The sequence below is a fragment of the Varanus komodoensis genome, unplaced genomic scaffold (genome assembly GCF_004798865.1).
Source record: "Varanus komodoensis strain SLA01 unplaced genomic scaffold, ASM479886v1 scaffold76, whole genome shotgun sequence".
NCBI classification, from domain to species: domain Eukaryota; kingdom Metazoa; phylum Chordata; class Lepidosauria; order Squamata; family Varanidae; genus Varanus; species Varanus komodoensis.
In genome coordinates this window covers 55,667-78,440 of record NW_025336429.1, presented here as the reverse complement: position 1 = coordinate 78,440, position 22,774 = coordinate 55,667, and the positions used below count along the sequence as shown (strand labels likewise).

Genomic DNA, 22,774 nt, shown 5'->3' with positions numbered 1-22,774 from the left:
AACAGAGAGTACTCGCAAATGAATTGATGAAGCACCTATAAATAGAATGGATTATAATAACACTCTCTCATACTCAGCTATCTCTGCCTACAATGGCAGGAAAAGTGTGTTAACTTTGGACCCCTCCCCGGCTTTACTGTGAGGATAATGCAGCCCGATCCAGGACACGCGTCCCCGGGAGCGTCTGAACCGGTGTCGCCTCTCCCCAGGCCCTAGTGGGCATGCAGCCTTCCGGGCCTTTCCAGGCCTGGCTTGCTTCGTGCGGCGCCTCGGCTGCTGCTCCGTCCCTGCCTTGGATCGGGGCTCTTCTGGCGCGCCCCGAAAATGCGCCCGGGAGGCCCGTTGCAGCGGGGCTGCAAAACTCGAATCGTCCAGCAGGGGGCGGCCCGGTGCAGCCTCGCCTGCTTGCTCAGCTCAGCCCTTAAGCCACAAGCGAGGAAGAGGAGGCAGCCGAGGGAGAAAGGCGGGCATCCATCGCGGCGGCCTTCCGCTGCCCCCTCCCAGCCAGCCAGCCAGCCACCCGGGGGGTGTCCCGAGGGCCTCCAGAGCCCCCGCCAGGACCGAGTCTCCCGCGGCGCCCGGGCAGAGCTGAGCAGGAGGCGGCCCGGGAGCGCGCCCGCCAAGCGTCCCACGGGCTTCCTCATCGACTCTGGTAGGATGATCTGGGGGCTCCGTCGAGAAACGGTGTGCCGGCCTAGCAGCCCCCGGATCAAGCGCTTGCAGCCCCCCAGGCAGGCTTGCTCGGGACAAAGGCTCGCTTCGGAGTAGACAGACGGACGCGGCTGCCTCGGACGCCACCTGCAGTGTGGGGGCAAGAACAGCGGTCCGCAGCGCCAGGACTGCCCCAAACAACCTCAGCATCTCCCGCTCTTCTGCACCATGCAAGGCTTGGCAATTATTATTGGCCTGCGTTGCAAGCTTGCAATCCCCCCACCCTCAGTATTCTTCCATGCTCCGCCATGGGGATGATGGGAGCAGGCTGCATCGTTTGGATTCCTCCCTTGCTCCCCTCTGCTCACATGGAAAGTCGGACAAGTGTTCCTGGCCTTTGAGTGGTACTCTTTGTCCTTTCTTAAAAACAGGCTGTGGACCTCTCTCAGGGTCCCCTTCCATCTCTGCAATATGGGGCCAATGATCGTGGTCAGGTGGACAACTTTGCAAGAGCAGAACTAAAACGCACCCCCAGGAAGACAAGAAGCTCAACGCCCTGGAAGTTTTGCTTTTGCTTTTCTTGGCAAGGGGGATGAAATTCAAATGCCAGAGAGGCTGCTGGGCAGTGAATTACAAGAACTGGTCCGCTGCTTTGGAATTCAGACCACCTGCATTCAGTGGGGCTTCATCCCAGGTGTATGCACCTGTCTTCCTATGCTAGCCTGATCAGAAATCAGTTCCATTCAGTTCAATGGGCCATTACCACCAAGTAAACTGCATACTTTGCTTTGTGAGATGCAGGAAGTTTGAACCTCACTTAGATGATAGCACTCAGTAGGTATCTCAAAGGCTGCCACAAAGAAGGAAGAGACCTATTCTCACCAGATTGTAGGACACGGAACAATACACTTAAACCAGGTACACCAGGTTAAATGGTTTTTAATGTTTTGTAATGGCTTATTTCATCATTGCTTGTAAACCACGCAGAGGGCCCTCTGGGCTATGTGGTGGTGTAAAAGGGGAATAGATAAAATGAATCAATAAACCTACCCTCACCAGGTTCACACGTAACAAGACACTTATGGTGCCCTCCCAAATAGTCTAAATGGGAAGAAGCAGCCATGCAGCAAATTTGCCCACAGGGGCTTATTCCATTGCAAAAATTAAGCTCTAAGCTCTAAGTTTGAACCTACATTTGAGCAGATTTAAGTCTATGGATATACAATTTTTAAAGCAACTAGGATGAAGTTTAAGGAGCACCAGACTCCAAGACATACACCAATTTGGATCAAGGAACCCAAACTAAACTTCACAAGCAGCAACCTTTATTTTCAAATATGCTGAACTGGCAGAAATGCTGGGATGCAGTGGGATAATGCTCTTCTTTTACTTGTTTCACTGAAAATATATCAGCATAACGAAAATGGTAAAATTAATTGTTCTTGGCATGTGTGTGATGCTTTGCCTTGAAATTACTTCATCCAAAACAAAATTTGGTGGGGATTTCTGAATTTATTACATTTGTGTATTGTCCAGAACAGGTTAAATATCACTTGTGAAGATGAGGTGGCCGACTCTTTTCTTCCTTCCAGGGAGAGATGAAATACAACAGAAGTGGACTGTCTTTGCAGATCGTCAACCCAGGCCTACCCCGAGCAGCTCAAGAGGTGGCAACCTGGCAGGTGCTGCAGGAGGATGGTGGGAATATCAGTTCTTTGGGTAAGGAGTTATTTCGCTCAAGTTCTGAAAATTCAGAAACGGACAGCGGATCCAATTTCTTGTGTTAAGAGATGAGCTCACTTTCAACTTGCATGAAAAGAAACAGGCTATAAATGGGTTTTATTCGCTTCCTGAATAGTTTGAATAAAATTTAGAGCAACTGTTGGGGAGACAGAGGCAAAGTGCTGAATGGGAGAGTGACCACTAGGCTTTCCTTCCTTTCCCGGACAGCTTTGCCTCACCGTTCTTCTCCTTGGCTCTGTCTGCTTGCTCTGCCCAGGCTGAGCAATTCAAGGGCTCTGCTTACAATCCAAGTGCCAGGCAAGCATTCCTGTAATGTTTGTTCCACAGACAGACCTTCTTCTCTCAGGGATTCCCCCAGGAGTTTCAGGCTGTTTTAAGTTCTGTAAATAATTACATTCTGAAATAAAGAAATAAGAGATAATGGAGGCTTAACGGAGCCTTGGGCATCTCCCCTTCTGCTCCAAAGTGCTGGTATTTTAAGTGCTTTTCAGACCAAGAGGAGTTTATTTATTTAAAACGTTTCTAGACTGTCCCATTACTGAAGTCTTGGAACAGTCTAACAATACAAAATGTTGTAAAAAAATTAAAACACAGCATCCTAAAATTCAACTAATAATAAAACCCCAATTAAAACAGTCATGTCTTAAAACATTGGGAAAAATGAAAAGGTTTTGGCCTGGTGTCAAAAGGAATAAGTTCCAGGTATCCTCATTGGATTGTATTCTAGGAGAAGATAATATTTTAAATTGATTTTGCAATTAGATACGGTGTCAAGTAATTTAATTAATTTAAAATGGATGATTTTAAAACAGTCCAGAGCATAGGAGAGGGACGACATGATCACAGAGACAGAAAGAAACATGGATGTAACAAAGAGAGGTGTCTTGGAAGGAAAAACCTGGAAAAAAAAAAGGTTACAGCCTTCTTGAAAATACTTCATCTGAGCATGTGCGACTTTCTGTCTGTGCAGGTGATGAGATTTTTTTTTAATTTTTATTTATTTATTTATTGATTGATTTATATCCTGCCTTTTTCCTCAAAGGGCTCAAGGCAGCTTACATCATTCTCCTCCTCCATCTTATCCCCACAACAACAACCCTGTGAGGTAGGTTGGGCTGAGAGTCTGTGACTGGCCCAAAGTCACCCAGTTGGCTCCATGGCTGAGCAGAGACTAGAACCCAAATCGTCTGAGTCCCAGTCCCATGCTCTTAACCACTACACCCCACTGGCTCTCCCTTATGGGTGTATATTTAAAATCCTCACCCCTGTACCAATGAAATAACTGTAAAATCAGAGAATCCTAGAAGAGCAGACTACACTACACTACACCACAATGGCTCTCCATTGTGAGATGTACAGTCCGGTCAAGAAAGACAATTCTCAGTGTGCATGAAATGACGCAAAGGATGCACCCTAGACCATTCTCACAGATGAGCCACGTGGGTGTGTTGGAGGCAGCTGAGATGCAGGGAGGATGTGGGTCCAAAGAGGAACGGGGGAGGCAGCACAGGGAATGGATGCGAAGGTCTTACCGTTGCAATGACTCAGCCTTCGGATGTACATGCAAGAGGTAACATGCCCACGTTTTCCAAGCCTGGTAGAAGGTACGGTTACACATCTGAACTTGTTACGATGATGCATTCCAGGGAAAATTACACATAAGAGGAAAATGCTCAAAACAGAACTTTTGCTGGACATCAAACAATAAAAATAAGAGAGAGTACATCCGAATTGTCAGAGCATGGAAAAGAAGGTAATTTGAAGAGAAATCAGAGTAACTATCTGGAAGAGAAACTTAATATCTCTACTGAGACTAGGAAGAACTTTGGTCATACAAAGTCAGGAAAGAGAAATCAAGGTGTTCAGCATGACGTGAGACCATATGAATGTTCTCATTGCAGGAAATTACATCCAGAGTTTTTAGAATCCAGGAAGCAATGTGAACAATTATTGACTATTATAATTTACTCATTAAATAATTTACCCATGTCAATCTTCTGCTTGTTGGTTTTGTAGTCCTTTGAAGTTAGTCTTAAAAGTGAGAGGGTTCAAAGCCAAGGGTTCAAAGGGATTATCCCAAAACTCTCTGCTCCCCGTAGCCTCTTACATTCACCCAGACTAAGTCAGGGAATACTCAGAGTTTCCAAATTTGAGGCACAGAAATAAAGGACCACCTGATCAGCCTCTCCAGCATAAAAACCCAAACAGCAGCAGAATCAAAGCAAAGCAAAAATGTAGCATTGAAACCAGATTGGAAAAACGAAGGAACACAAACTTGAAACACTGAACTTTATTTACATTAAGGGGAGACAAAAGGGTAAACTATCATTCTCTATTAATGATAGAGAACCAGAAATGCCCCTTTTGGAGAAGCCTGAGAATCGGGATACAACGGTTGGAACAGCAGAGAAACCCTTTGAGATAGTCCTGCAAGCTAAAGTAGAAAGCCCCACCTACCCTAACCTAACTATTCTGAGAGGGATGGTTTAACTTGGAGTCTGCGCTGAGCTGGGGGTTAGACCTGATGACCCTCTGGCCCCTTCCAACTCTACTCTTCTATGATTCTGTGATTATCCAAGCTCAAGACCTTCACACAAGCGAGGGCCTTAATAGGATACCAGGTTTACAGACCTGCAAGCCAGCTGCAGGTGAAGCCTGAGGATCAATGGGCCATCCCGAATGAAGGCAAGTAACCGCGATCAGCCGTCACCCCCTTTGCTTTACATTTGTTTATGATTTATTCATTTTGCACTGCATTTGTATGCCACACTCACAGCTGGGAGGATCTCTGGGCTGTTTATAGCACATACAGTAACAATAATTAAAACAATTCCATGAAAATAATTAAAAGAAAATTAATAAAGCAGATATTAGTTTAATAAGAAAACTATTTATGCAGCCAAATTAGAAACAGTCGTAATAAATGAAATTATCTGGTGGCTTATATTCCTACGCCACCTCCTTCGCAAGTGTCAGATCAGCCTTGATGGCCAGTCGCTGTTGGCTGGACAACTTCCTTGGCTCCCAAGAACTGCGGCGGACCCTCTCCCCCCCCCATCCCTCAATTGGCCTGCCTGTTGAATTGCAAATATGGATTTTTGCTCTTCACTCATTCCAACATATGGAAAGGAACAGCGCTATTATTATTATTATTATTATTATTATTATTATTATTATTATTATTATATTTCTATGCCGCCCCTTGCCGAAGCCTCGGGGCGGCTTACAACACAATAAAATACATTGAAATACAATAGAACATAATAAATTACCACTAAATACAAAAATACAAAAAATACACTGAGATACAAACATAATAATATAAAATTAAAATTAACAGTATAAGTAAATAAAGAATATAGGAGCATAACGCCCCGTCCCCGTCAGCAACCTGGCAGCTCTATTTTGCACCAATTGAAGTGTTCGGACCGTCTTCAGGGGAAGCCCCACGTAAAGCGCATTACAGAAGTCTAGGCGGGAAGTCACCAGCGTGTGTGCTTTGTACATGCTCACTCTACCTCTTCCTCACCTGCCCTGGTAAAAGGTAAAGGTAAAGGTTTCCTCTTGACATTAAATCCAGTCATGCCTGACTCTAGGGGGTGGCGCTCATCTCCGTTTCCTAGCCGAGGGAGCCAGCGTTTGTCCGCAGACGGTCTCCGTGGTCGTGTGGCCAGCATGACTAAACACCAAAGTGCACGGAGCGCTCCTGCCCTGGATATCCTATAAATAAATAGGGGCCCTGCGAGTCCCACTGCCCTACATCGGCCAGGCGCACTCAGCCCCGCATCTTCCCTGCCATTTCTGCTCTCATGCTGGAGAGAACCGTAGGTTGTGGGGCAGCTGGACTTAAGCATGTTTCGCATGCCCCCTTTTCTCAGATGGGAAGGAATGGCCACGGCAGGGAACTGCTTGTGCCGCAACAGTCGCGGTCGCATTTAATGAGCAAATTCTGCCATGAGAAACTGATAGGCACATCCTCTCCTCTCGCTCTGCACTGTGTTGCTGCCGTTTCCCGTACGGCTTAAGGAAAGATGGAGGCCGAGGACTCGGTGCTCGCTTGCTCTCTGCCCTTCCTTGCGTTAATGAGATTGCAACATACAGCAAGAGTCATATGGCTCAATGTGAGGGTTTTGAAGGTTAATACTACAATTATATCCCACCCTTCTTCCTCTCGCAAGGAATTCAGGGTGGCTTACATACATACTCGGCTCAACAATACTGCAGATGAGAAGGATCTTGGGGTGGTTGTAGATCACAAGCTAAATATGAGCCAACAATCAGAAGCAGCTCCAAAAAGGGCAAATGCTATTTTGGGCTGCATTCACAGAAGTCTCACTTCCAAAATGCTTGAAGTACTAGTTTCCCTATACCAGGGGTCGGCAACCTTTAACACTCAAAGAGCCATTTGGACTCATTTCCCACCCTAAAGAAAACACCAGGAGCCGCAAAACCCTTTTGACAGCTAAAATGAAGATAACACTGCATATATCATTTTTTACCTTAATGCTAGGTATATCTTCATTATGATTTAGCTGCAGCTCTTGTTCAGTCACTAAAAACTGTTATTTTTAATCTTACATTATAAACTAGGACTCCTTTCATATATTTTGAATAGGAGAACCACTTCCTGAAGAGTCAAAGTCAGTGCTAAAGGGCTGCATGCATTAAACAGCAAACCCCATAACTTCGTCAGGAGTAAAAGCAAATGAATCTACCCACGTATCATTAAACGCTTGGTTTTCTTCATAAACTTTGATTTGTCCATGGTTGGCCTGGGGGGGAGGGGAGCTCAATAAATCGGGGGGGGGGTCCCTGCAGATCAGTGGGCTGTGCTGGAGATATAGGTGCGTTTAGTGACTGATTAGCAGATAAACAGGCAAGTGCTGTGAATTGTGACAGGTCCCAAGCCCAGCTTTTAACATTCAGAGGAAGGAGATTACATTGGGACAAAGAGAATCCTTTCAGCAGTGTTTCCTGTAACATGAGAGTCTGCAGGAAGCTTGTTTAGCGAGGGATTTACTTAATTAGTTGATTTACTTAACTAGCTAGCACTGAGTTCCTGAGTGGAGCTTCGAGCAGAGCCAGAGCCGCAGCAGAGGGTTTAAGAGCCACGTGTGGCTCCAGAGCTGCAGGTTGCTGACCCTGGTCTATACTCAGCACGTCAGACCTTACCTGATGTACTGTGTCCAGTTCTGAGCACCTAAGTTTTAAAAAGATGTAGAAAAGCTAGGAAGGGTATGGGGGGGGGGCAGAGAGGGCAACAAGGATGATTCAGGGATTGGAGGCAAAGTCCTGTAAGGAAAGACTCGGAGAACTGGGTATGTTCAGCCTCCGGAAGAGAAGACTGAGGGGTGATACGATAGCACTCTACAAGTAGGAAAGTCACAAAGAGGAAGGGCAAGATTCCCATTCATTCCAGAGTGCGGGACATGGAATAATGGACCTAACTTAAAAGAAACCAGATTTAGACTAGACACCAGGAAGAACTTCCCGGCTGTCAGAGCAGTTCGACAATGGAACTGATTACCTGGGGAAATTGTGGGCTCTCCCTCACTAGAGACATCCAGAAAGTGTCTGGACAGCATCTGAGTGGGGTGGTGTAACCTGGTGTCCTGCAACAGCAGGGGGGTTGGACCTGATGTACTCCTGGCCCCTTTGAACTTTACTATTCCATGATTCTATGACAGCGCTCCTGCTCCTGCCAGTCTTAACGCTCACAACAACAACCCTGTGAGGTAGATTGGGCTGAGAATCAGTGACTAACTCAAGCTCACCCCGTGAGCTTCATGGGGACTAGAAGCCGGATCTCTTGTGTCTCAGTCCCGCATTTTAAACCACTATGCCACACTGGATCGATTGTCCAAAAACTCACTGGTATTCAGTCCCTATTTCCTTTCCCCAGTTGTAGGGTCATAGCAAAACATCTCTCTTTATTCTGTCTCTGAGCACCTGCTTGGACAGATGCCTTCAAGATCTGCATCCCTGGTATGGTTTTAGCTTCCCGCGATGCCCGTGATCCAGGCATTTGACCAAGACTCCCTTGCCAACGTGCAGAAGGCGGCCGGGCGCGGGTGGGAGAGCGCCGGCGGCACAGGCGTCCAGGAGGGGGCGTCAGGAAGAGCCCCATCCGCGGCTCAGCCCATAAACCGCGGAGGAGGAAGGGAGGGAGGAGGAGCAGGAAGCCGGGGGAGCGGGCGAGCGAGCAGGCAGGCAGGCAGGCATCTGCCCTGGCAAGGAGCCGCTGCCGCCCGCGGCCCCCGTCGTCCGCCCGCCCGCCCGCCCTGCCTCCCGCTGCGGCGGCAGGAGGGAGCGTGTCCGCGGCATCCCGGGAGCCACGCGCAGCCGCCGCGCGCAGCCGCCAGGCTCCCACCGGCTTCCTCGCTCGTTCCGGTGAGAGGATTTGGGAGCTCTGTTGTTGCTGGGGGGAGGCCGTCCAGGCCACGTGCCCGGGGCGGGGCTGTCCTTAAAGCCGCAGTGCACCGCACTCTTACTTCGGAGGAGACCCGCACAGGGTTGCTCTGTAAGTTGTGCGTTGCATTGCATTGCATTGCGTTGCATGGCATTGCATGGCATTGCAAAGAAGAAAAGGAAGACCAAAATATGAGATGGATGCGAGCCATAAAGAGAGTCACGGCCTTAAACTTGGAAGAGCTGAGCGGAGCTGTTATGGGAGGACATTTTGGGGGAGGGGCTGCCTAAGTTGCAGTTGACAGCACATGACAACAATAGTTATATGCTGCCTTTTTTCTTCTGGTAAGGAACCCAACACTGCTTAGCTGCATTTTAGCCTCACAACAACCCTGTGAGGTGGGTTATGCCAAGAGCTGGTGGCTGGTCCAATGTCGCCCAGTGAGCTTCATGGCTGAGTGGGGACTGCAACCCGGGTCTTTCGAATTCCAGTCGTCCGCTCTCACCACTACACCGCACCACCTCTGCCCTAGTCATGACCTACAATATTAGGGGAATAACACTGGGCTAGGATCACTGGCTGTTGCAAGCAGCATTTCCCCTCTTTTTCTCTGCAAAATGCAGTTTTGGGTACTAGCCTATATTACAATATCGGTGTCCTGTCTTTCAGTATTGTTTCCCTTTTGCCATTTGCAGGATCATTTTAAGCCTCTCTTATTTTCCCTTTTCCCCATTTGCCATAAGAATGCACAGGGCAAATTTTCAGGGTTATTTATTGACATGTTTAAAACAATGGAGTAAACATTTGTAGCACTTAAGAGGACAAGATGTTCAAAGTCTAGAACTGTTTGCTTTTTCTTTGCAGGGGTGAGGGGGTGGGTGTGATGCAGGAAATTCAAATCCTCAGGGATATTTCAATGAAAAGAGAAAGTCTTGTGAGATTTGAGCAGGTGTCCGCAGAATCCTTATTTTGGCAAGTGAAGTCAGATTGTCTTCTTACGTTGTCTGAACCTGGACAGCTTGTGCATGGTTAGCAGCTCAGGCTGCTGAATTCAGATAACATGAGAAGGCACTTCGAAACAAACATGGCTCGCAACCCATCATGGCTTATTGTGTTGTGCCAAAGTGGCCTTTTGGTACCTCCCAACCCTCCCTTTGTGAATTTGTCATTAGGCAGCTACTCCTATTCAGGCTTTTGTTACTATAGCAATAAAACTAGGCCTCAAGGCTACATGGATGCATTGTTGCAGCCTTGCCCAACCTGCTGCCACCCAGATGTGTTGGACTACATTTCCTAGCATCCCCTGGCCAGCCCTGCTGGGAATTGTGGTCCAGCAAATCCTCAGAGTGGGGAAGCCTGCATTCTTGCCTTATAGCAGCCCCCCAAGGCATTACTGAACAGCAGCGGTTACTCCATGGCATTTCTTCACACTGACTGGAATCACAACAAACAACCCTGCAGGTTTGTGGAGTTTTGCCCAAATCTATCCATCCGATGATCAATCACATGGTTCCCTGGGCAAGGCGGATTCCATATACCTCACTCCATCCTTCCAAGCATCTTGCCACGCATCACATTCAACACATTCTCACCACTCCAGTCCCCAAAGGTATTTTTATTGAATCTTAATAAGCACTTTTGCCATGATTTCCACCTCCTCCTCTCTCTGTGCATTCACCCACTTTCTCCCTGTTTCTGAAAGCAAACTGAGAAATAGGTATGTTGCTTGACCAATAGGAATAGAGCAAGTAATGACACATGTGTTGCTAGGGTGAGTAGGTAGTAGAGAACGGATGGCAGAGTGGTCACTTCTGTGGTCACTCTTTTCATGGGACTCTATGGTGTTTCCATATCAAAGGTAAAATGGAGGTCCTTGGTCTGAACAAATGGAGAAACATAGAAACAGAGTGAGTCAGAAGGGGTCTCCCAGGCCATCTAGTCTGACCCCTGGCTTTAGCTGCATTCGCTCATGTAATCCCGAACATGTGGGTGTCCAATTTTTCCTTGAACATCCTCACTCAAAGAGTACCTTAAATATCTATGGGGTTATTTTTACTTATATTTTGCAGCCACTTGATGATGCGATCTGTTGCTTGTTCCGGCTCTGTGTTCTGGTTTTAAAACAGTTAGAAATGTTGGATAGTAAACTTCTGCAGCTTGTTCCAATTATTTTTTAAAACTCCATTACATCTCCTAAATCTTGGTTATCTCTAAGATATTCCGCATGAACTAATCTAATTTCATAACATTCTAACTGTAGATTTGAGAGGTGGAAAAAATGATGAAGGAGGAAAAACCTGCATGTTTAGATTTAGAAGAAGCACCAGTCACAGGGGGAAAAGTCACCAGTTCCTCTCAGACTTCAGGATGGGGAATGTTGCAGATGGACAAGGGGAAGCCTTTCAGAGGGATGCCACAATGCTGGGAAACCCAATGGCAGGAGTTGCTGAAGACACTGCAGCCCCTTCACATGGGAGGGCAAAACCTAGTGATGTCAGAAACTGCCCTGTGGGAAGATGCCAAGGCCTTCCTGGCCTCCTTCGAGCAGGTGGCCAAGGCCTGCCGGTGGCCTAGAGAAGAGTGGGTGGTCCGGCTCTTTCCTGCACTGAGCGGGGAAGCTGAGCAGGCCTTTCGAAGCCTGGAGGCTGGAGATCAGGAAGACTATGGGAAGGTGAAGGCCGCCATCTTGCGAGGGGAGGCCCTGAGGATGGAGATGCAACGTCAGCTTTTCAGGCAGTTCTGCTGCCAGGAGGTGGAAGATCCTCGAAAGCTTCACAGCCAACTCCAGGAGCTTTGCTGCCAGTGGCTAAAGCCAGAGACACACAGCAAGGAGCAGATCCTGGAGCTGCTAATCCTGGAGCAGTTCCTGGCCAGCCTGCCACCCGACCTCCAGGGTTGGATCCGAGCAGGGGGTCCAGACACCTGTTCCCAGGCTGTCTCCCTTGTGGAGGAATTCTTGATGAGCCAGCGAGCAGCTGAGTCAGGGAACTGGCAGGTGAGGCTTTCAATTTCATTCTGTCTCTGAGAGGACCAGAATGTTGATGTTAGAAACATCTTCGTTCATTTGCATAGAATGAATGACACATAGGAATAGATGAAAACATCTGGAGCAGCTTGCCTTCACTTGCTGTTCTCCATTCCAAATAAAAGCATTCTCTTTTGTAACACCACCACACACAATGCCTCTCTTTTGGTTTAGTAGACTTTTTTCAGTCTAGTTTCCTGGGTTGTATATCTGTCTCATTGTCTGTGAAGTCGCGTTGTGGCCAGAATTGTATGCACATGCTTTATGGTAAGATTTCTAGGAATCAATGTGAGAAAACTTGCATAGGATCTGATGACACACAAGTCGCGTCCCTCTTGTCGTCTGAGTGGGATCATCCAACATGTTTCAGGTGCCGTTAAAGGAGGAGTGTGAGGATTCTCTGACCGCAGAGGAAGGCCCCCCAGGTTCCACAAAGGGAGAGGTCTACAAAGAAGTCAAGCAAAATAGCTATATGGATAGCAATATACAAGGTAAGGGCTTGCTGAGTTACTGAGCTCCGATCCAGTTGTGTTTGCTGGATGCTTTAAAGTGACTGGATAGAAAGGCCAACTTCTGTACCTGTCTCAGTCTTTCAGAACAGGAGGCTTTTGCAAATGCAAGGGATTATAATGACTCGCGCCAGCAGAATTTATTTATTTATTTAAAACATTTCTATGCTGCCCCATTCGCCGAAGCCTCGGGGCAGCTCACAACATAAAATTAAAATATAAAACATTCAAATACACAACAAATTAACAATTTTTCATGCCACATTTGCCAATACAGAATGCTTGCCCTCTGTTTGCATACTTGTTTGCATTCTCCTCAGATCCAAAGCTACCCAGTTTTTCAGACTTTCTCAAGTCAGTTTTCTGTTTTTGCTTCTAAAGATCATTTTTCTTCCATTTCATATGCATTTATTTGTATATTTACTGTATATTGTTGGGATATTTTAGTGTGCGTTTCACCTTGGGACTCCGTTTGGCTGAAAGGCAACTAACTTGTGAGTAATTGTGTAAACAAACATGGACACCTCTTTTAAAATCTCCGTTCATTCCTTGACAGACTGTGGAATCGAACGCTCAACTCATGCCAATCCATTGCTTCCTGCTGAACCACAGGAAATGGTCCAAATTTGTGTGCAAGAGGTACGGGCATTTCGTTATGTTATGTGCATGCTTGGAAATATATAGGAACATGGAAGGCTTCTTCAAATCAGGGCTGTTGAACTGCTTTCCGTTTAAGGGTCAGAGATGCTCTTGTGGTTAGATTCCAGTGGTTGGCAGGGCTAAATACGAATAGGATAGGCCGCAATGCTAGCATATTTAAACTTAAAGCTCGTCCTTCCAGTAGCTAAGCCACAGGAGAAGCATTGCAGCTTTTGGGAGTAGGAAAAAACTGCACAAAAGCTGGGAAAGCACTAAATGATTGGTGGTTGGTAGAATGGGGATGATGCAGGGGAAGGGGTACAGACAGTCCCGCGTTCGGAACAAGTTCCGTTCCTGAGATAAGGGAAATTCACCTTTAAGTCAAATTGGTATGTAAGTCAGATCAGCCCTCCACATTTGCAGGGGTTAGGGGCACAGGAGCCCCTTGAAAGTTGAGAAACCATGAATATTTCTCACCCCCCACTGCTTAAACTCATCAGCACCTCCTTTTTGCAGCAGGGAAATTCTGGAAAGATTCCCCTCTCATGGGCAGGGCAGGAAGGCATGCTTTGGAGGCCTCACTCTTTATCTTTTGCTTTCTCTCTCCATGGTGATGCCTTGGGGACCTTCCCCCTCTCCCCTTTCACTTCCTCTCTCTCTATGGCAGTGGTCCCCAGCCAAGAAATGTTTATGTTGACACCCCGACAAAAGTAATATCACATTTGAAGATAAGTCAAGTTTCTAACCGACAAGTTTTATGTCCAAACAATGCAAGCAAAATAATTTTATTATTGGGCTAACTTTTGGTGGAAAAGTTGCAATTCGTCAGTTTTCGCAAATCGCGGCGCAGCCACCCTTGCAGCCTTCCTTCGGGCACCCCAGGTTGGGAACCAATGCTCTTTGGTAGTGACAATTTTCGGCAGCAGTGCAGTAATTTATTAAAATTAGGCTGTATGACAGTCTGTTTGTAAGTACGGGTTGTTCGTTACGTAGATGTTCATAACCCAGGGGCTGCCTGCATTTGTTATCTAGAGAAATCCAGAGGGATGAATTGGGGCCCTAAGTGGGTTGGATTTGGCCCCTGGGCCACGGTTGTAAGCACTCCTACTTGAAATGTGGACCCCTCTCTGTGGGATGAGATCTTAATGCAGCTTAGGGAAAGTGCTCTGCGGATATGTAGCATTGCAGCCCGAGGCCTCAGCTGCAAGGTGTCGCAAGCAGGGACCAGGGCACTCAGATGTGGGACACTGAAAAGCAGCAATTACAGTGTTCGGCTGATGAGGCAATTTCCTCCTCGTATTGGTTTCACTGAATTCTTACCAAGGGAGTGATGTTTCTAATAGGAACTGTCCTGGATATCTGGTGAGTGTATAATATTTTTTCTTTCTTCAGCAACAAAATCTTATGGTGACGTCCTTTTTTTCGGCCTGCAGGAACCGACGGAGGCCAAGGAAACTAGTCTGTCTTTGCACATCATCAGGCTGAGCCCGACTCAGCCAAGCCAACAAACCATAGTTTGGCAAGTCCAGCCGGAAGATGTGGGCAACGCGGATCCTTTGGGTAAGGACCTCCTTTGCGCTGCTCCTGGAAACCCAATAAACAAAGCCAGTCCAATTGCCATTTGCAGGACTGGAAACAGGTGATAAAAGAAAGCTGCTCTTTCAGTATAGAAACCGGACACAAATGAATTGTATTTCATTTCCAGTTCTTTTGAGTGCACTATTTACCAAATGCTGGAAAGCTAGAATGAAAAGGGGTAATAGGAGCAATCCCCAAATTAGATTATTAGTCCAGATTTGAATTATTGTTGGCCATAATTTCTTGTAAATTGCCCAGAGCCTTTGAGAAAGAGGCAGTATATAAAATTCAAAATAAATAAAACATAAATACAGACTGCAGCAGTGTGGGATAATGAAGACCAGGCAAGTTAGCTTTGCCACATGTTTCTTTCACTGGACGATTGCCTCCTCTGTGCCTGATCTTGCCTAATCTCAGAAGCTAAGCAGGGTTGGACCTGGTGAAATCTGGATGGGAGACTTGAATGTTGTGAACCGCTCAGAGAGCTTCAGCTCTGGGCAGTATAGAAATGTAATAAACAGTAATAATATTCTGCTGGAGGAGAATATTAGTTGGACACAGCCCATCTTTTGTTGGATTTCGCATATTTTTTGGATGCCTTGCTTCTGTGGAACAGTTTCTTAGTTTGTAGAAAGTGGAACTGGCTGTTTTAAGACACAGTTTATAGTTTATAATATAGTTAATATTTCAAATTAATGTTAATTATGTTAACTCCCTCATCTTGTGATTTATTTTTATTTATTTATTAGGATATTTTTATCCCATCCATTCTGGTTCAGCTCTGGACTGCTTACAATATAGAACACCTAATAAATACATCAGAAGAACACACTACTGAGGATATCAATAAAACCATAATTAAAATATTTAAACTGTAAAATATCAGGTAAATAAAAAGGTCTTGACCTGGTGCCAAAAAGCATATAACATCGGTGCCAGGAGAACCTCTCTGGGGATTGATTGAGTTCTATAGTTTAAAAACTACGGCCCCACATCAAAGGAGATGGTTGACGTGATCTTGGGAGACAGAAGGAAAGATGGATGCAACCAAAACAGAAATACCAGAGAAAAGAAAGTGACAGGTAGCTCAAAAAAACCCTCACCAGAGCATGAATGTCATTTTATTTATTTATTTATTTATTTATTTATTTATTTATTAAAACATTTCTATGCCGCCCCTTGCTGAAGCCTCGGGGCGGCTCACAACATAGAATAAAATACACAATAAATTAAAACAATAACAATTAAAATATATACAGTAGAATAAAATAAGCCACCCTGGCCAAATAAAATTCAATAATATTAACATTTAAAATGCTGCTTAAATAAAAAGGTATTCACCCGGCGCCGAAAAACAAATAACGACGGTGCCAGGCGGACCTCTCTGGGGAGCGCATTCCATAACTTAGGCGCCACCGCTGAGAAAGCCCTCCTCCGAGTACCCACCCTCCTAATTTCCTTCATTGAGGGCTCCCGGAGGAGGGCCTCTCCCGCTGATCTCAGGGGGCGGCTGGGCATATATGGACGTAAGCGCTCCTTCAGGTAACCAGGACCCTTGTCCTTTCTGTCTCTGCAGGTAACAAAGTACGCAGTCATTTCAAGAGGGAGAATTCTCAGGGTGCACCAAATGACCTGGGGGGTGCAGCCAGGGCAGCCCCACAGACAAGCCAAGCGACAGTTGTAATGCATGGGGAAGGGTGTGAGTCCACAGGGGGACAGCAGCCCGTGAAGACAGAGGATGAATGCGGTGATACTGCAGGAGGTCTGACAACTGCTGCGAACCAGCCTCGCAAAGTGCACCCGAGGGATAACACACCCACGTTCTCCAAATTTGGCAGAAGGTATCGGTACAGATCAGAACTCGATATGGTACACTCCAGCGAGGACTGTGATGACTGTCCCATTTCAGAGGAAAACCTCCAGCAGAATGCATGCTTTGAGCAGGATCAGAGCACGATAACGGGAGAGAGGAAATCTGAATTCCCAGAGCATGGGAAAAGGGCCAGTTCGGACAGATACCACAGTAGCTACACAGAAGAGGAACCTTATAATTCTGCCGATTGTGGGAAGAGCTTTAGTTATACAAAGTTGTTCGATAGTAATCAAGGAATTCCAAGTGAAGGGGAGCAGCACGAATGTCCTCACTGCAAGAAGCCCTTCAGTCAGAGAGAACATTTAATGAATCATGAGGCAGGTCGTGCTGGAGAGGAAGGGTGTGGATGTCCCCACTGTGGAAAACCTCTCCATTTAAAGCAAACACTAGTGAGACACCCGGAAATGCACGCTGGAGAGAAACCTCACCAGTGCCTTCAGTGTGGCAAATGCTTCAGTGACCGAGGTGTGCTGAAGGTACACCAGAGAATCCATACCGGGGAGAAGCCATACAAATGTTCTCAGTGTGGGAAATGCTTCAGGAAGAGTGGAAACTTGATGTGCCATCAGAGGATCCACACTGGAGAGAAACCCTACAAGTGCCCCCAGTGTGGGAAATGCTTTAGAGAGCGGGCCAAGTTGAAGATCCATCAGAGGATTCACACCGGAGAGAAGCCATACAAATGTCCCCAGTGTGAAAAGACTTTCAGTCGGAGTGAAAATCTGAAGAACCATCAGAGGATTCATACTGGGGAGAAGCCATACACGTGTTCTCAGTGCGGGAAATGCTTCAATCAAGGTGGACATTTGAAAAAACACCAGAGGATTCATACAGGAGAGAAACCGTACAAATGTTCCCAGTGTGGGAAATACTTTTGTCATAGAGGAGATCTGAAGAAACACGAGAGGATTCACACCGACCGTTTGAAAGTCATTGTGTGAGAAAAAAGCCACCAAAGAATACACTTGTATGACTGTCAGAGAATCCACACAGGAGGGGAGCATGGGTTCAGCTACCTGGAGTGTGGGGAAAATGTCTCTTAGTTCATCAGAATTGAGAGAATTTGCAGAGGACAGACATAAGGACAGAATAACTGTTTTCCTGAAAGATGAGATGATGACACAGCACAGGGAATCCCAGAGAATATGTATTGGTAGGTGTGATGGGCTGATGAATTTTCTGCCAAATAAGATGGTGAGATAATACAGGTAGGAGTGCAAGGGGGTAGGAGAAGCTGACAATGGAGAGATGATTAGATTGGACATCGAATAGCCAAAGAAAGCAAGTAATGAGGGGAGAGCGTCATGGCACGTAATGCACTTCCCTCATGGAAGAAGAACACGTGCGAATCGAATGAATGAGGTCATAAACTCTTTCTGCAAATCTTTATAAAAAGAACATGGCATAAGAACTTAAGAAAAGCTATGCTTGATTGGACAAGTGGCACAGCTAGTCCAGGACGCTGTTCACACAGTGGCAAACCTGCTGCAAGATAGCAATAGATGAATTAGCATTTCATTGCCATCTTCACTTGGATATACATGATTTTCCCATGACGGTTGTATATTCAATCGTGCCCTCGAAAAAGTTGTTTATTTCGGACTTGTTCAGACTTGCAAATGAGGTGCCGCTACATTTAGAAGAAAAAGAAAACAGTTTTATTTGAAGGAAATGGAAAACTTGGGCAGAATTTTCTTGCAGCAGACGAACTGTTCCATTGTTCAGTGTTGTACATACTGTCCCAGAAAATCTTTTGCTGTAGTGATTGTTATGGTTAAAGGACAAAAGAATGCAGTCCACCATTTACTGCTGTTAACTAGCAGCTTTGGTAAGAGTACTGAAGAAAGAATTCAGTGGTCCCCAGTAGTTACATTTCCTAATCCAAACTTGGTGTGAAGCAGAAGCAAACACAGCTGTCAGTCTCAGGGAGACACTGGAACACATTCTGGAGCAGCAACAATTTGTCTCAAAAACTTGGGTTGCAGAATTTCTAGTTGCATCACTCCAGACTTGAATCCCATAAAATAACTGAGCTAAGCCTTAAAAACTTACACGCATATAATTATGACCTTTTATGGAAATGAAGTCTATTAATCCTGAATGCTTTGAAAAGACTTTTCTATAGCTTACTCCTTTTCACCTAGCCACATTTCTCATGTTTGAGAAACCGAGACCAAGTACTTCAAAACCTTTAAGAAGTGCACTTCTGTGCCTATGTAGACAGAAATATATCCAACAACTCCCAGTATGTCCAAATTGCGTATTTTGGGAATTGTAGGAGGTTTTTCTGTCTAACATATATGGGATTATGCCCAAACTTGTTTGATTGTGTATCCAAAACTCATGTATGGGGTCTATGTTGCTCAAGAACAATACAGACCCTGTAGGTCTTCTTTCTGACTATTTAGAAAATGCCTTCCTCAGTTTTATTAAACTCACTTGAATGTGAGACGCAAATACAGCATCATTTAGTAATAGTTGATGTGGTCTGTTTAAGGCATGTGATAAACTTGAGATTTTAAATTCTGGGGATGGCACAGAATTCATAAGGAGTTCATCAGTGGGACACAGCATCTTTAGCCAAGTAGTTATTATGTAGACTTTGAATTTTAAAAAAGAGCCTTTCAGATATACTTGAAGAGAGTCTCACATGAGTTGATTGACTGGGTTCGCACAACATGCTGTGGCTTCATGTGTTGTATGAATCCCAAGTGCCAACCCCACAGGGTGACTTCTTTGTGGCTACAAACCCACCGCAGCAAGCCATGGCTTGTGGTAGGGTTTTGTAGCTAACTGGGCTGTCTGAACCCTGATGACAGTAGCCTAGGTCAAGCCCAGAAGCCTACAAGGCCAACTGACCAGAGAATTTGTATTTATCAACTTTAGCACCATAACAATAAGCTCCCAGGCCTGGCCAGGTTTTCATGTTTGTTAAGCTCTAGATGAGGAGGGAGGACTTCATATCCTGGGCCAGCCAGTGTGAGATAAGAATGAAATCTGGAATTCTTACAGAGAAAAGACCAGGCTTTTCCCTTAAAGGCATTAGGCAAAACAACCCTGCAGATCTATTGTCCTGAGACACCTGAGAATTACCCCATCAGTAGCAACTAACAAATTGGGCCAAAGACAGCAATAGGTAAGGTCATCAAGAAGCAATCAAACACCCGTCCTACAATTACTGTCAGTCTATGAAACTCATCCTTCCCACAGTGACAAGTACAGGGAGACAGAATGTAAAGATCAGGGACTCAGAAAATAAATCTAGGTGCACAAGGTCTCAATATAACACAGGCCTGGTACTCCAGCTTGAGGACACCTTGCGCCCTTCCTGCCCACAGGAGGGACCCTGTGAAAGTCTACCCTGCAGGACAGGTAATGGACTCCCTTTCTCTCTCCCCCCCCCCCCCATTAGCTTTTCTCTCTTTTAGGTCAGAAGCTCTTTATCTCTTCAGAAAAAAGAGAGTAAGATTGGGCTGTAACAGGACTATTTGCTGCCTACACTACATCTGGTTAAAAGCTTGTGCCTGCTCCATCTTTTCTGCTGAATAAATTTTCCCGAGTGTTGTGTTTCTCCGTGAATGCAAAAGCGCAGTGCGTTCTCTTTATGGCAGCACACGTTAAACCCAGGCAAAAGATCCCAACCTTTTGAGGCAGTCTGGCAGGGAAGAACCTCCTTTCCAGCCATATTGCTCCCCAAGATTACCTCCCCAAAACTACTCCGGCCTTATGGCTCCGATGCAGCACTGTGGGCGGCTGTCACTGCCGCAGCTGCAGGCATGCACTGCCTCCCCAGCAAATGCTTGAGGCCAGACAAGGCAGTGGCACCTGCCGGCCGGTGTCCATGGACGTCGGCTTGTCTGCCTGCATCATGCACCACTGCAGTGGCTTCAGCAGAAGGGACGAGCCGCATTCTTTGGGGTATCCCCCAGAGGAGGGCTAGTAGAATATGACCTGTATCCCAGCATCCATGCCTGCTCCCCCTTGCCCCTGGCAGCACCCATCGCTGCAGCTTATGCACGAATAGCCTGAAACGAAGGGCGTCCCCCACTTCTGCCCTTTCCCAATATCAGGTGGCGGCGGGAGGGGGGGGAGAAATGTCAGGGCTCTTTGCAGGAGGAACAAGGGAGGAGAGCGAGTGGCTCCGGAGCTGTAGTGCCCCTGTTCATCCCTTGGGCACATCATGAGCCCCGGGGCAAACAACCCACACCACAATGCTTTCTAAGTAATTATTTTAATTATTAGATTTATATCCACCTTTTTTCTTTTCAAGAACTCAAAAGTAGCTCACATAATTCTCCTGCTCTCACGTCATTTCCGCACAACAGCTCTGTGAAGTAGGTTGGGCTGAGAGTCTGGACCGGCCCAAAATCTCCCCGTTGGCTCCATGGCTGAGTCGGGACTCAAACCCCGATCACCTGTGTCCCAAACCTGTGCTCTGAACCACGACACCACGCTACTTGCTCATCTGCCACTCTCTTGTATTTTCTCTTGGATGAAAAATGTAATAAAGTGATCATGAGCTCGGTGCCTCCTATTCTAAACTCCTGGAGAAGAGCCAAATGGATAACTGTGGTCGAAAGTGGCTGAATCCGAAGTTACTTTCCTCCCATCTCCCTCCCACAAGCACCAAACCTGTAAAATTGGGGGGCTGGCAGCCCAAAAGTAAGTGGGGCAGTTCATCTGGTTTACAGGCCCTTTAAAGACAACACGGCAAACTTTTTGGTCTGTAAAAAGAAACCGGAGCGGGCAGAGATGAGAAAATATACAGGCCTGGTATGCACACGGGATTCAGCTGTGAATTTGGGTTGTGGGGGGAGGAGTTGCATCGACTGAGTCTTCCAGTAGGGGGCGCGCGAGGTCTCGCTGCAGCTCAGCCCTTGAATCCCCGAGGAAGAGGAGGAAGCCCGGAGGGAAAGGCGGGGACCTGCTGGAGCAGCAAAGGCTGCAGCCGCCCGTGGCCTGCCTTCCCGCCGGCCGCCCCAGGGATTGCAGGGGCAGACTGCACCCCGCCCGGTGGAGCCGCCGAGCGAAGAGCGAGTCCGCCAGCCGGGAGTCACACCGGCCTCCTCGTCATTTCCGGTATGATCCTTGTGGCAAGAGCGCTGCGTGGCTCCCCGGCGCCGTGGGTGGTGCAGGGCTGTCCTTACGGCTGCGCTCCGACGCCTGCATGCTTCCCGGAGACGGAGGCTTTCTTCCGAGTGGACGTACAGGATCCCACTCCCAGTTACCCCGTCTGCGTCCCCCACCAGCCGTGTGGGGGTGCCAGCACCGGGCGGGGGTTGCACCGTCGTTGCAAGCGGCCCCCGGGCTCGCTGGCCCGCAGCGGCCCGCAGCCCGCCCTCCCGCACTTCGGTGCCCCCTGCAGCCGAAGCGCCCCGCGCTGCGCTCAGCAATGGCGATCTGAGGGTCGCGCTCGCCCGCCGCCTCCCTCTCCGCGTCTGATCCCATCCTCCATCCAGGATGATGCTGTGTTGTGTCCGCTCCAGGCATCCCGGGCTTAGGGCGCCCCATGAACGAATGCCTCCAAAATACCCGTAACATCCCTGCTCAGCTCTTGGCAGCCTTAAAATTAAGTACTACAGTTCCCAGCATTCCTCAGCCAGCCATGTTGACGAAGCAGCCCCTCGTCTGTTGTTGCTGTGTGCCGTCTTTCGACCCCCACCCTGGGGGTGAATCCCCTCTGAAATGCCCGTCCATGGCAGCCCTTGGAAACGTAAAAGATATTAGGGGTGGCCTGCTTTACGGGGTTGTTTTACGCCTCTGTTGCCCTCTTTTTCATCTGCAGTATGGAACTAATAAGATGGCTTTAATCTATGTCCACCCCCAACCCCACCCCGGGACAGGGCGTATCTTTAGGGAAATATTTTGACCATCTGAAAATAGCAAAGCAGCCCTGGAGAAGATGGGAGGGTCTGTTTCTCTGCTTTTCCTTGGGGTGGGAAGGAAAGGAGGGGAGGGGGAGGATTCCTGGGGAGGTGGCTGTGCAAACACAGGAGCCGGCCTTGCAGCGCTTTAACAGTGTCATCTTTATGTTTGCAACTAAGCCCCCCTCTATTCAAATGTGTTTACTCTCAGGTTGGATGCATGGGATTCAGGCAGCTCCGTGCCAGGGTCCCAGGCAGGATTTCCCGCAGCCCTAGTTGGAGATCTTGTGCTCTTGAGATGCAGCTCTTCCTGTTAAACTCCTTCCCCTTTTGCAGCATCCAAACTGGCATAAGTGGAGCCTTTCTTCTGTTCGGCGTAGCTGCCATGATCATTTTTATATGGGCATAGCAGGCAAACATTCAACAGATGTAAGATTTCCCATAATGGAAACACAGTGTTGGAAGACCCATTCCCCCTTACAA

General features: G+C 47.2%; 1 protein-coding gene across 2 annotated transcripts; it reads left to right on the top strand.

Moving 5' to 3' along the window:
- The first annotated feature begins 8,729 nt into the window (after positions 1–8,729).
- LOC123035045 (zinc finger protein with KRAB and SCAN domains 8-like) lies at positions 8,730–19,873 on the top strand. 2 transcript variants are annotated; one of them, XM_044452883.1, is made up of 6 exons: positions 8,730–8,784; positions 11,064–11,798; positions 12,199–12,319; positions 12,894–12,976; positions 14,410–14,536; positions 16,131–19,873. In XM_044452883.1, the coding sequence occupies exons 2-6, from the start codon at positions 11,082–11,084 to the stop codon at positions 17,366–17,368; spliced, it is 2,286 nt and encodes a 761-aa protein (XP_044308818.1). In that variant the 5' UTR covers positions 8,730–8,784; positions 11,064–11,081; the 3' UTR covers positions 17,369–19,873. The 2 variants fall into 2 exon arrangements, with proteins under 2 accessions (XP_044308818.1, XP_044308817.1); XM_044452882.1 differs by lacking the exon at positions 8,730–8,784 and adding an exon at positions 8,898–8,914.
- Positions 19,874–22,774: the final 2,901 nt, after the last annotated feature.